The sequence below is a fragment of the Thamnophis elegans genome, chromosome 10, assembly GCF_009769535.1.
Source record: "Thamnophis elegans isolate rThaEle1 chromosome 10, rThaEle1.pri, whole genome shotgun sequence".
Lineage (NCBI taxonomy): Eukaryota > Metazoa > Chordata > Lepidosauria > Squamata > Colubridae > Thamnophis > Thamnophis elegans.
Window position 1 is genome coordinate 9,236,992 of NC_045550.1, and position 14,436 is coordinate 9,251,427.

Below are 14,436 nucleotides of genomic sequence, written 5' to 3' on the forward strand. Positions count from 1 at the left end.
CTTTGGGGGGCAAAAGGATTCCGATTCAGGGAGTGTCTAATGGGTGAAAAAAACAGTAGTTCTATAAATTCAAAGCTGTTGGGGAACCCGCAACAAAGTCTGATCCCAAATATTTAAATGATGTTTAAATCACAAAAAAATGTAGTCCTGGTTTAGGACAATAGTTCTCTGCATAAGCTCTGAGTGTGTTCATCCAGGAACACGTAAAGGAAAGTTGTTATATTTAAAACTCTGATCCAAGGAATTCACAATGTGGAAGTGAATAATTTACAGAAACCCATTTTGAGTCCACAAATTCAATTAGAGAACTGATTTTCAAAGTGTTGCAAGTTATTTAATGTCAGGACAGAAATGAGTGATGTTGAGAAAGAGAGATTAAGTTTCTAGGGGAAAAAGAAATATTTACTGAGCTACAGCAAATAGAAAAGATTTAGTGCAGGAGGAGGGGAAAATCAGTGTAAGTCTACATTTGGGGGGTGGGGAGAGATGCAAATTCCATAGAAACAGAAGTCTTCATCTGAACAGCAATAATTATGCTTTACTATAGCATCTCAACACAGGAATGTTTCCACATAGTGGAATGTGGTTTATGAGCTCTGAAAATGTTTTTTTTGTTCCTGATATCTGATTTACACTATAGAGAGATAAAGAGATTTGCATGTATGAAATTGTGACTTTCTTTCTTTCTTTCTTTCTTTCTTTCTTTCTTTCTTTCTTTCTTTCTTTCTTTCTTTCTTTCTTTCTTTCTTTCTTTCTTTCTTTCTTTCTTTCTTTCTTTCTCCCCCCCTCTCGCTCTCGCTCTCTTTCTCTCTCTCTCTGTCTCTCTCTCTCTCTCTCTCTCTCTCTAGATATGTGTGTGCTGATAGAAAAGAATCTTTAAAAAGAAATAGAAATTGATAATGGGTATTGATATAGCTATTTTATGCTAAGGTACTGTAAATGGCATTTTTGAAGCTCCAGATCATCTCATGTTCATGATATCTGATCTAAACTTCCCATAAGATATTTTGGGGATATATATCAGTTATGATTTTACATGTGGCATTAAATCATCACTGGAAATCAGTTTATCAAAATCTTTATAAAAAAACTAAACTACCTGTGTTTTCCCAAAAATAAGACCTTGTCTTATTGCCACCAATAAAGGCACCGGGTCTTATTTTCAGAGGGGGGATGTCATCCACTGACTCACCTCACTTGCTCGCATCACCCCTGGCCACCTTTTCACTATCAGAGGCCTTCAGGAACTTCTTATGTGACCGGCAAGGCTATCTTGAAGGCCTCTGTAGCCTATAACAGAGCTCTGGATCGATCAGGAAAGCCTTGCCAGCTGCAGAAGAAATGGGCCAGCAAGGCAGGTATTGGGGTGGGCTCGGCCTGGCTGCAACTGTTTGAAGGAAAATAGTAGGGCAGCTCCACTCCCCATTACCCACCCTACTTTAATTTTTAGCCATGCACCCTGGAGTATGTTGGGACCTATTTTGGGGGTAGGGTTTATATTGGGTGCACGTGTAAAAAAATGAAGCTAGGACTTACTTTTGGGGTAGGCTGTATTTTTGGGAAAACATGAGAGCCGAGGTGGCGCAATGGTTAGGGTGCGGTACTGCAGGCCACTTCAGCTGAATGTTATCTGCAGTTCAGCAGTTCAAATCTCACCGGCTCAAGGTTGACTCAGCCTTCCATCCTTCCGAGGTGGGTGAAATGAGGACCCAGACTGTGGGGGCAATATGCTGACTCTGTAAACCGCTTAGAGAGGGCTGAAAGCCCTATGAAGCGGTATGTAAGTCTAACTGCTATTGCTATTGCTAACTGCTATTGCTAAAACATGGTATTATGATTAAACTATTTCTCATTTACATGGTCATCATTTTGCCATAATATGAAATAAAAAAATAACATAATATTTTAATTGAAAGTGTTATTTCTCTAGATGCATGAAGCCTACTTTTAAATTTTAAAGTTTTTGCAAAAGAATTTTGACACCTTTTAAATAACCAGACCTTCTTGTATTCACCTATTGTTTCAACTGCTTTGAAACTCATAGAATTTGGTACTCAATGTATTTTGATGCAAAAAAAAATTGTCCTGATACTCATCGTTTGTTTGTACTCAATGCACAAACTACAACTTGTCGATGTTGGCTGCCTTGTGACTCACTACTTTATTCCTTATGGGAAAATTTTCTTTGGTACTCATCATTTTTGGTACTCATTGTGCCTCCTGGAACCAATAATGACAAGTAATGACGTATACAATACTCATATTTGTGTATATAACAAAACACATGAAAAATTGAATGTCTTGCTGTCGGCTAAACAAAACTTTCACTTTCAGCCTTCTTAAAGATAGTGATCTGAATCCTGGATAAAAGGAAATCATTGGAATGGACCCAAACTAAAACATCTAGATGACCTGACTTAGATAACAGAGAAAATATTATTGGTATAGAGCACCAAGCATCAATCAATAGTTAGGCCATGGTTCACCATAAGCTTAGTCTTTCCTCAATGCCAGTTATCCTATTGATTTGCTTTTGGAATGCTTTACTTTGATCATCTCTCACAGATTTGCACATGGAAGTCCACACAGCAGATCTAATAGTTTGTGTTGCAATTTTACCAAAATAATTGGTGACTAATTCCCCAGGTTTCTTGTTTTTTTATTTATACAAGAAAATAACTCCTGTGATTATCTGGTGTATCTACTTGGAACCTTTGCAGCACTTTAATACATTGCTCTATTCTTTTTTGTGATGTGGAATTGGCAATAACACAATGATTGAAACTTAACATTATTCCCATAATGGCAATTGAATGGTAATTCAAGACCGTAAGTCAAAGAAATTATAATTTGTAGACACAAAGATAATATACATACAGCAATACACATAAAACACACACACACACACACACACACACACAAAGTACACACACAGGTTTCTTCTAGTCCTAAAAGTTACTGCATAATTATATTTAAGGTTAATTTTTTCTACTTTTTCCTTTAAATGCAAAGAAGTTGGGAAAAAGAAATCCAAATATATTTGGTTTACATTCATGTGTTACTGAATGACATGATTAAGGCTTTATTGCTTCTATCCTTTTATGCTTGCAATCTACTACTTTTATTCTGAAATTTGATGAAAAAAAATCTTGAAGTGATTTAATAACAATATTTTTATATTAGCACAGCTAAATAGAAACAGCTAAATGCAGTATGGTTTCTTCATAGCATTAGGACAAACAGTCATACATTAATTTAGTAGTCAATTGGTTTAGATGACATTTGGAGTCCTGGTGATACAGCAGTTCGATTTCCACTTTTTAGAGATTATTTTTCTGTGAGAAATCATTCATACTGGACAAATTAGGACTTAAGTGAAATAGTTCCATATATAGGAAATTGCTTCTAACATTCCAGGTTTCCCAAGCTAAGTTATCAAAATTAATATACCAAGTGCTGCTTGTGATATAGGCTTCAGATATTTTATTTTGCTGCATATATGCTGCAATAAATTGATCCAAGTCAGTAATATTTCCTAGGGGAACTTCCAATGAATGCATGAAAACTTTTTTTTCAGTTTTCTTTATCACTTCGACAAATTTCCCCAATAAAATTAAATCAGGGGAAAAGGAATGCTGATGATTTTCCTCCATTAATAATAATTCAAAGATTATACTTGCTAATTCTGCCAAATCTCAAGTGATTAGGAAACCTACAAGTCTAACTTCATTTGCTAATAACCAATCTATCAAGTAAAGTACAGCACAAACTGCACGTAATAAACTTCACCAGATTTTTGTTATAGAAAATGGTCTTTACTAATTTTTTTTATTAAGGTTATATCACTTGTTCTAAACACTGTTTCAAACCAAAAAGAATGTATCATACCATTGGATCGGATTTTTGTTTTTTACATTCACCAGTTGGAGTGGTTATCAGAAAGTTAAAAGTTAAAATTTCAAAAAATGAAAGTTAATGGCATTTTTAAAGGAAATGTACTATAGCTATGTGCAGAATGTATTGATACATAATATATAAAGAAAAGAAAAATAGAAAGAAGTCCTTTTCTAAACAAAATGCTCTAACTGAATAAAGAATAGTCTGTCTAAACATGAATACATTTTTCCTTCTGAAAGCCAAGCAGGAACTAGACTCAAATGGCTTTCTTGTACCTGAAACCAACCTATTCAATTGTTTTACATAGAAATAAGCATTAATTGTCCTTTACCTTCTGTAATAGTTTTACTCCATAACTAATCAAAGGATGTATTTATCTTTGAGATTCACTTGTTTGTTTTATATCTATCTGCCTATTTGTCTGTCTATCTTTCTGCCTTTCCGTCTATTATCTATTTGCCTTTCCATCTATCTAGCTTTATGTCTGCCTGACTGCCCGTCTGCCATGCTTCCCTCCATGCCTCCATCCATCCAGCCTTCCATCCCTCCTCCCATTCCTCCCTCCCTCGCTCCCTCGCTCCAGCCATCCATCCATCCATCTATCCAATCATCTATCTATCATCTATCTATCATCTATCTATCTATCTATCTATCTATCTATCTATCTATCTATCTATCTATCTATCATCTATCTATCTATCTATCTATCTATCTATCTATCTATCATCTATCATTTATCTATCATCTATCTATCTCTATTATCACATGAAAACACACACACTGTCACACACAGCTTAATATACTATAAAGGAAATGTGTTTTTGTTATAAATCTTGTATATTTTATTTAAATTAAAAATTTAATCAACTATACAGATATGATCTCAAAAGAGATTAATGAAGTTTCATTAGCTTTTCTAGAAGTTCATTACGCATAATATAGTTTTAAGCCGTTTTAAGTAGACTTTTCCATGTAAGGGTCACTTTCTGTTTTGAAAGAAATAAAACTTTTGAGCTGCGTATTGTAATTCTTAACAATTTTATACAATGAACAATGTTCAAATCATTTGATAATGTATCGGTGTATCTCATATAAGGAATTTCAGCTTACATTAAAAGCAAGCATTTTTCCGTAGTGTTGAAAATAAGGATTGGCCTTGGAAAAACACATTTTTTGTCTAAATGTTTTTCCATAGTAGCCTGAACAACGATTCTGTCATTTAACTGTGGATAGCCCTGGTCTTGTTTTGGACAAATTAATGTGAGCATAACTTTTTGGCAGGTTTGAATTCATATTAAAATAATTTCCCCTTTGTTTTCTCATGTTGTTTAGTAACAGCATATTTTACATCAAGCTGTCTTCTATCATTTCTCACAGGGCCCTAGGTTAAATTTGTTTTAACTTTACTACCAGTTTCCATCACAATCTGCTTTCTCCATGATGATGATAAAATTCCAGAATAATTAAAAATGGTGAGCAATTATAAATATTTGAACATCTAAGACAGTGTTTCTCAACCTTGGCAACTTGAAGATGTCTGGACTTCAACTCCCAGAATTCCCCAGCCAGCATTTGCTGGCTGGGGAATTCTGGGAGTTGAAATCCGGACATCTTCAAGTTGCCAAGGTTGAGAAACACTGCTCTAAGACATCTTACTAAATAGCTACTATGGAGAAGCTGTTTATTTTTCCCTGACCCTTGACCCCCCCCCCCCAAAAAAAAAGAAAGTGGTGGACACAAACATTTCACAAAGCATAGCATTTGCAACAGGCAAGCAGGAATCCATAACACATACAGGGTGAGCTGATTAGATAAATGTGTAATTAACATAAATATGTGTGGATAGGGGAACAATTAGTTATTGATTCGAAAGCACAAAGCATCAGATGAGGTTTACTTGATGTCTCTCTAGGCTGTCCTGTCTTGGCCCAGGTCTTCTTTGTTTATGTATATACTTGTTTATTTTTATTTAAATTTTATGGCCATTCACCTCAACAGGGTGATTCTGGGCAGGTATCCCATTAATGTCTCTTCTAGGCAGAGACGCTATTCAAAACAAAGCACTGAACTCTTATATTTTTCGTATTCTAAGAATGTATATGGAATCTCTATGGCGCCCAAAGAGATTTTTGTCAAGCAGATTCATACTAGGCTGCTTTATTTAACATGTTCTAGCTTCACTTAGTATCATGTCCGCTGGAATAAGGAAACCGAGACACCAAAAGAGGTATTTTTGGGACATGAGTTCTTACAGGTTATCTTTGCTCTGTTCTTTGGGGGATATGTATGTATGTATGTACACGTATGTATGTATGTATATATATATATGTGTGTGTGTGTGTGTGTGTGTGCACGCTGATAAATAAATAAAGGGAGACTAGTATAGATCTATTTCAAGCTATTTAGCTCTCATCAGCTAGCCATACCCTTACTGGGATTAGAACCTGTGCTGTATTACATCTTAGGCAGATGTCTTAACCACTAAGCCACAAGGTTCTCCTCCTTATCAGCTGAGCCAGGAAAATAGGTATGTATTTAGTGTCACAACCCCTGGTATGCCCAAGTATGGGAGGAAGTCTACTGCTTCCATTCTCTGTCTATCGTCTCGTCACAAGAGACCATCCAGACAGAAACCCAATATTTTTACTGTTGCCTTTGTTACATTTGTGTTGTATTTGTGCTGATAAATAAATAAAGGGAGACTAGACAAATCCTGTAATATATATATTACAGGATTTGGAGGGAAAGGTTTCAAACTGTATAACATGTTTATAAAATAAATATTGTTAGGTAAACAGCTGGTAAAGAAACGCTAAATTTTACATTTGAATTAGGGGACAAAAATCTGTTCATCTAATAGTCATATCAGATCACAAATGAAAAACATTCACCGAGGTTTTATATTCCAGAATGATTCTCAGATTATGTTGCAAGAAATGATATTTCCATATTTTGAATGGCAGCTTTGCAGGGTCATAATAAAACAGTGTTTTAAAAAAACATTTTTTTCTTTGTTTGGCTTTGGTTGAATGTTTAATATTGAATATGGGGAGGGGGGTGTCCTGAGCTTTTCTCTCTTTATTTTTGCATGTATGAGAGTAAGACTGAACAAATGAATGGACTGGAGTGTGCATTTGTGTATAATCACAATATAAATAAACGATCCAACTGAAGTTACATCCAAACATAACTAGTGAAAGAGGCACTAGGCTAGAAAGTGGGAAACCTTGAATTCTAGTCCCACTTAGCCATGGAAAAACAGTTGGTGTCTTTGGCCCAGTCACTCTATCTCAGCTCAACCTACCCCACAAGGTTGTTGTTATGGGCACAATAGGAGAAGAAAGGTGTGTTTGATATGTTTGCAGTCTTGGGTGATTTGTAAAAATAAAATAATCCTAAATAAATAGAGCCGAGGTGGCGCAGTGGTTAAATGCAGCACTGCAGGCTACTTTGGCTGACTGCAGTTCTGCAGTTCAGCTGTTCAAATCTCACCGGCTCAGGGTTGACTCAGCCTTCCATCCTTCCGAGGTGGGTAAAATGAGGACCCAGATTGTTGTTGGGGGCAATATGCTGACTCTGTAAACCGCTTAGAGAGGGCTGAAAGCCCTATGAAGCGGTATATAAGTCTAACTGCTATTGCTAAATAAAAATAAATAAATACAAAATTAATTACTTACATCTTATAATACGGAAATGTATGAATTTATCAGTATTACATTGGTAAAGTGTACCCCTCTTGTAAATTATTAGCAAGTCTCTAGTGCAAACTCAAGAAGTCTGAATACATTTCTAAAATTGTATGAATAGATAGAAAAGTTAGTCTGGTAATCACAGCATATTTTAAATATACGTTTTGGGACAATAAGGATGAAAGATTGTTACAAATATAGTTAGTAAATAATATGAACATCCATTCAGAATTCAATAAGGAAAGTCTGGATCTATAATTAATTCATTATAAAGTTAATTAAAAGAAGTGTTTTAATAGTAAGATTCCCACCAGGACATTACAATTGTCAGTAGTCCATCTACTCCCTTTCAGAAACCAACTAGTACTCATGAGCTGGCTGTCCTACTTTCTAGTGCCAGTTTGCAACAATTGGGCCCAGATTACATCTCCTTTTTGCATCTTGTATTCAAACAACAGGTGTCTGCAGAATCAAGCTCTTCTATGAACTCCAATACACCATTGGTGAGAATTACTACCCGTCTTTCTTCCAATGCTGACGCTCCCATGTTGGCTGGAGTTTCTGAATATGAACTACCAGAAGATCCAAAATGGGAATACCCAAGAGATAAGTAAGTAATTATGAAAGAAAATGATCCTTCAATCTTTCAGTTCTCATATCCCTCATCCAGAAGAATTATATGCATTTACTAATGCTATAGCATAATAAACTGGTTATGGTATACAGGAATTTCTCCCCTTTTTCTGCTGTATATTATAAATGAATCAATTTGATTGATTTGTATATTTGTATATTATAAATGAATCAATTTGATTGATAAATTATCAATCTTTCAGTTCTCATATCCCTCATCCAGAAGAATTATTTGCATTTACTAATGCTATAGCATAATAAACTAGTCATGGTATACAGGAATTTCTCCCCTTTTTCTGTTGTATATTATAAATGAAGGAAGCGTGGTCCTAACCTCAAACCAAACTCTGGTTGGCCCTCATTCTTAACCAAAGTTAAACCTTTTAGATGCATGTAATCCAGTTTTTAAAATCCACCTCACTTTTTTTTTGCAAACTTCAAACAACTTGTTTTTAAAATTTATCCCTGAACAGTTTGCTTTTTGGCATTTAATGTATATTTATGGAAATACTCATAATTAGGTGAATGAAAGCTAGTGCCATACATTTCACTTGCCACCTGCAAGCTTCTAGTCAACAGTGGGAGTTGTATGCATAACTCTGTCAGCTTTCCCTGAGGGGAAACATTAATGCGGAAAATCTTAACGCATTAAACACTTAAAACAGCATTCAGCATAAATGCGGGTGGACCAGATTTGTAATGAAAGAAGCTCTTTAAATCGAGGTTTATTAGATTGGGGGTCTGTAGGCTCACAAAGACAATATTGTTTAAACTCCTGTAAGAAGCACAAGAACACATAAATTAGTCATTTTCCAATGCAAATGTTTGCTTTCTGCCAAGATCTTAAATTCAATTTTAGTTTCAGAACGAGCACAGCATGATCTCAGCTAAGCATACAACCCGTTAGTCTTTGTCTATTGTTGAAGTAGCAGACATAACAGATATATTAAAGTGTTCATTAATATTAACATAATTAAATTAAAAGCTTTTCCAGTTAAAACTTTCTTTTTAAAGAACATTTACCTTAATTGTGGTTTTTTTTGCCATGGACATTTAATTTTATATGAAAGAAAACATTGTGCATTTACACCGATTGGAAAACATATACCAACAGTAGGTATTATTGTTCGTTCCACAAGAATACATAAAAAAATGTTGCAAGCTTTGAATAGCCATTTGATCTGTTGACATTTCATAACCCATAGCAATATTCCTGAGTTTGGGACAAAATGCTTTGTGCTTTTAAGATACAGAATCAGTGACATTTTTCAGAATTCAAGCAAGCTATAAAATCCTGTTTTGGTACTTCCAAGTGTATGAGGAAAGTGTTGCCAATAAGTATTAATTACACACAGAATCCGTACTTCAAAAGCTGAATGGAGGAACGTGCCCAAACGTCGGGATGTATTTTAATACCCTTGTTAGTTCTTTGTAAGAAATGTCCAAGTCAAAACGATTTGCTGAAAGGTTCTTTTGTGTTTCACTCTTGTATTTCGCCGATTTCAACTGTACATCAGATGCTTTATGCTAATCCTTGATTTACATCCCAGGTTGACGCTAGGAAAGCCTCTTGGGGAAGGATGCTTTGGTCAGGTTGTCATGGCAGAAGCAATGGGCATCGACAAAGACAGGCCAAAAGAAGCGGTTTCTGTTGCAGTGAAAATGCTGAAAGGTAAAAGAATCAAGTGACAAGTTCTGCAAATCATATTTCTTTTCGTGGTCTCTGAAGTCTTAAATGGTAGAAGCCCAAAATTCATTTAGTTCACTGTGGGCTTCAGCAGCTTTCCTAGTAAATCAATATATTCGGCAATGTATTTAATTTTAGTAGTGGCTATTTACAAAGAGCAGTGGTGGGTTTCAAAAATTGTTCGAACCTACTCTGTGGGTGTGGCCTCCTTTGTGGGAGTGGCTTGCCACCCCATGTGACCAAATGGGAGTGGCTTGCCGCCCATGTGACCGGATATGAAGATACCGACGACACTGTCAGAACCACCTTAAATTACCTCACACACAGCACTGGCATGCATAAGAGTATGATGTAAACTTGTTTTTTAAAAGGCATCTTTGGTTTGCGTTAAAACAACTTCAACACACGCAATGTTCTGATTGCACCACAAACGCAGTAGTCATCCTTACCTTTCACAGAGGCACTGAGTTTTATAAATATGAGCATGATAGTGTAGAATAATCATATCCAAGGACCAGTGGTGGGTTTCAAAAATGTTTGGAACCTCTTCTGTAGGTGTGGTCTGCTTTCCGGGTCCACTGGTGGAACCTCTTCTAACCGGTTCGGTAGATTTGACGAACCGGTTCTACCGAATAGGTGCGAACTGGTAGGAACCCACCTCTGACAAAGAGAGCCTATCTGTGTAGTAATCAAGTCACCTGGCTGGAAAGCAGGAGACAGTGAATTCTAGTCTGGCCTTATGCCCAAAGTTAGCTGAGTGACCATTGGCCAGTCACTCTCTTTCAGCCTTAGGAAGAAAGCAGCAACAAACCACTTCTGAAAAATGCTGCCAATAACATTTTAGGGACTAATTCAAAAACCACACAAACAAAAATTACCAACAAGGCAAAAAATGTTCATGGCTGATTAATCACCTTGCTGTGCGGTGTCATTGGTTTACATCATAGCAATAGCAATAGTATTTAGACTTATATACTGCTTCACAGTGCTTTACAGCCCTCTCTAAGTGGTTTTACAAAGTCAGCATGTTTCCCCAACAATCTAGGTCCTCATTTTACCGACCTCAGAAGGATGGAAGGCTGAGTCAACTTTGAGCCTGGTGCGATTCAAGCTGCCAAATTGCAGTCAGCTGGCAGGCAGCAGAAATAGCATGCAGTACTGCACTCTAACCACTGCACCACCAAGTCTCTTAATGGACATTAATCTCAGGAATCCATAGCAAAATGCATTTTTGGACATCATTTTTGGACACTTTTTGAAACAAATAAAGAAAGAACAAAAGTTTATAAAGAAAGCACATCAAAGTGTGTTGATGAGAGAGCCTGAGACTTCATCTTAACATAATAAGAATCTTTACTGATGAATGACACTCATATACTCTCATGGTTAAGAGCCGAGGTGGCACAGTGGTTAGGGTGCAGTACTGCAGGCCACTTCAGCTGACTGTTATCTGCAGTTCAGCGGTTCTAATCTCAGCGGCTCAAGGTTGACTCAGCTTCCATCCTTCCGAGGTGGGTAAAATGAGGACCTGGATTGTTGTTGGGGGCAATATGCTGACTCTGTAAACCGCTTAGAGAGAGCTGAAAGCCCTATGAAGCGGTATATAAGTCTAACTGCTATTGCTATTGCTATTGCTATGATAAGCCTATACATAGTGTTTTCTCAGACAGAAGGAGTATGGGGGAGATAACAAGAAAAACCTCTATAAAAAGATATTAAATGATTCTGATGTAATCAGAATCTGGGTGTGTGTATGTGTGGCATATGCTTATACAAATCTTTAAATACTGAAGATAATAAAATGGATTTGTTGCTAATAATACATGTTATGTTTCTTATATAACACCAAGATTTACAATTTACAATCCCATCCACAGTTTTCCGGATTTCAGTTGGGTTTACTTCTAATTAGATGTATGAAAACAAGATATGCAGTGAAGGAGATTTTTTCAAAGCCAAGGCGACTTTAAACCAAAGTAATTTGGTTTATTAAAATCCATACATTATTGCTTATAGAAATGAATTTAAATCTTACTATGCTATTATGAATTTATAGCCACACAGATGCACAACCAGCTACTTGTAATCTAAGTTTATATCTGGTTACTCTTATAGTATGAAAGAATATTGTTTGGATTTCCCTGCTAGATCAAAGGAGGAAGAATTTCTAACAGACCACAGTCTGATTTCCCTGGGAAGGAAACAAAACTATTTTTTAGCTCATCTAAGAAGTTGGCCAGTATAAATCAATGCAGGGAGTAAAGATTTGGTCAAGAATTGCAATTTTACTAGTTGGATGATCTGTTACAATAGATCAGTTAATGGAAAAGTGAGTTGAGTTTGTATATTGTTTAAAACTGCATGGCACTTGTTCTGTCTTGCATAGATGACGCCACAGAGAAAGATTTGTCTGACCTGGTGTCTGAGATGGAGATGATGAAGATGATTGGGAAACACAAAAATATCATCAACCTTCTGGGAGCATGCACTCAGGATGGTGAGTATCATTTGGATCTTGCAGGTCCTGAAACAATGTCATTTTATTGTGCAACATGCATCTTCTTTTTTCATTCTGCACAAGCTAAGTGAAAATTGCAGTCCGAGGGGCAGTAGAAAGATCCTGATGAATAGCATACCTGTATTTTGCTTGAAAAAATAAACATAACTCAGAAGTTAGTGTGCTTGGACATACTGTAGATGTTGCTTTCCAAAATCATTAATTCTCCTGCATAACTGTATTACAGTATTATGAATATTATTAAACCTCCCACCCTTCTTTCTCTACTGTTGCACTGTAATTCCCTCCAACCCAGAAGTTGGAAAGATCATTAACTGCACGCCATTGATGGATTTTTGTATTCTAGTTTCCTAGAGTCTGTGAGAAAGTTGCTGGAGAACAATAGCAGTAGCAGTTAGACTTATATACCACTTTATAGGGCTTTCAGTCCTCTCTAAGCGGTTTACAGAGTCAGCATATCGCCCCCACAGTCTGGGTCCTCATTTCACCCACCTCGGAAGGATGGAAGGCTGAGTCAACCCTGAGCCGGTGAGATTTGAACAGCCGAACTGCAGATAACAGTCAGCTGAAGTGGCCTGCAGTACTGCACCCTAACCACTGCACCACCTCGGCTCAGTACTTATGTGAAATACTAAACTGTACAACTAGTATGGAGAGTTGCATAAAGATTCTCTTTTTAATGAAGAGAGAGAAAAAGAGATGCAGGAGAATAGTATTGTTTTGCTTTTAGATTCATTTTCTAATATCTTAATCTACTTTCTGTTGGAAGAAAATGTAACATTTCCCCCCAATTTTTCAATGACATTTGAATCCTAATGATAAATGCATATCTTTCATTATTGAATATCATGATGTAGATCAGGGGTGTCAAACTGGCAGCCCTTGGGCCAGATACATCATGTGCAGGCCATGCTCACTCCAGCTCAACATGAGGCCACAAGTTTGACACCCGTGCTCTAGATAAAGGGTGTCAAACTCGATTTCATTGAGGGCTGTATCAGGTTTGTGTTTGAGCTCAGGGCCCCGGATGGGCATGACCATGGTGAAACATGACCAGCTCAACGTCACTTGTGTCAGAAGCCCTTGTGGTGGCCTGAGCACTCTCAGCCCTCCAGAGCTCTGTTTTCACTGGCAGACAGTTGCAAGAGATCTCGGGAAAACAGATCTGCAAACAGATCTGCAAAACAGATCTCAGGAGGGCCGCACACAGCTCTGTTTTTGCTGGCAGAGGCACTGCGGGCCAGTCCTTCACTTCCAGGGCAGCCCTGTATGCCAGATCTAAGGACCCTGTGGGCCGGATCTGGCCCCTGGGCCTTGAGTTTGACACCTCTGCTCTAGATAATATTATGTTGAAGCACCAAAAAATATTTTTTAATAGAACTGGTTTGCCTTTCTGGTCTATATGGGGTGGTCTTATTATAGATATGTTGAATTGATATTCTGAATCATAATAATAGCTCCTTATTTGCTTATTTTAAAGGGCCTCTATACGTGCTCGTGGAATATGCTTCCAAAGGGAATTTGCGAGAATACTTGCGAGCCCGACGTCCACCAGGAATGGAATATTCATTTGATATTAACAGGGTCCCTGAGGAGCAGATGACGTTCAAAGACTTAGTCTCATGTACATACCAGTTGGCAAGAGGAATGGAATATTTAGCATCACAAAAGGTAAGCCAGTGCTGGGTTTTTTTTTAAAAAAAGTTTTTCATTGCCATTTGGTATTGTCATGTAAAGATGTTGTTTTCCAACCTGAAAGAGAACTCTCTTACATTTAAAGAATAAGATCTGGCATATGATACAAAAGAGTCTCAGCACTTTCTTATACAAAACTTATGGACATATATGTAACAAAAGAACTGATTATATTTATGTGGTTGCTATAGGTCTATGACATCATAGTCATGATATATAATGACAATAAATCTCCAAAATGAGAATGAAAGATTGATCAGGCTGGTACTTCATACATTAAGATCTCTGTGTATTTGTTCATTATATTACTTTTGGAC

The 14,436-nt window shown here is 36.8% G+C and overlaps 1 protein-coding gene across 1 annotated transcript in view; it reads left to right on the plus strand.

The window, feature by feature from the left end:
• FGFR2 (fibroblast growth factor receptor 2) overlaps positions 1-14,436 on the plus strand; it is a 101,484-nt gene that overhangs the window by 67,152 nt on the left and 19,896 nt on the right. The window contains exons 7-10 of the mRNA XM_032224940.1: positions 8,045-8,196; positions 9,770-9,891; positions 12,293-12,403; positions 13,905-14,095. Of these exons, the coding sequence (XP_032080831.1) occupies positions 8,045-8,196; positions 9,770-9,891; positions 12,293-12,403; positions 13,905-14,095 (576 nt within the window). The remainder of the gene's footprint in view (positions 1-8,044; positions 8,197-9,769; positions 9,892-12,292; positions 12,404-13,904; positions 14,096-14,436) is intronic.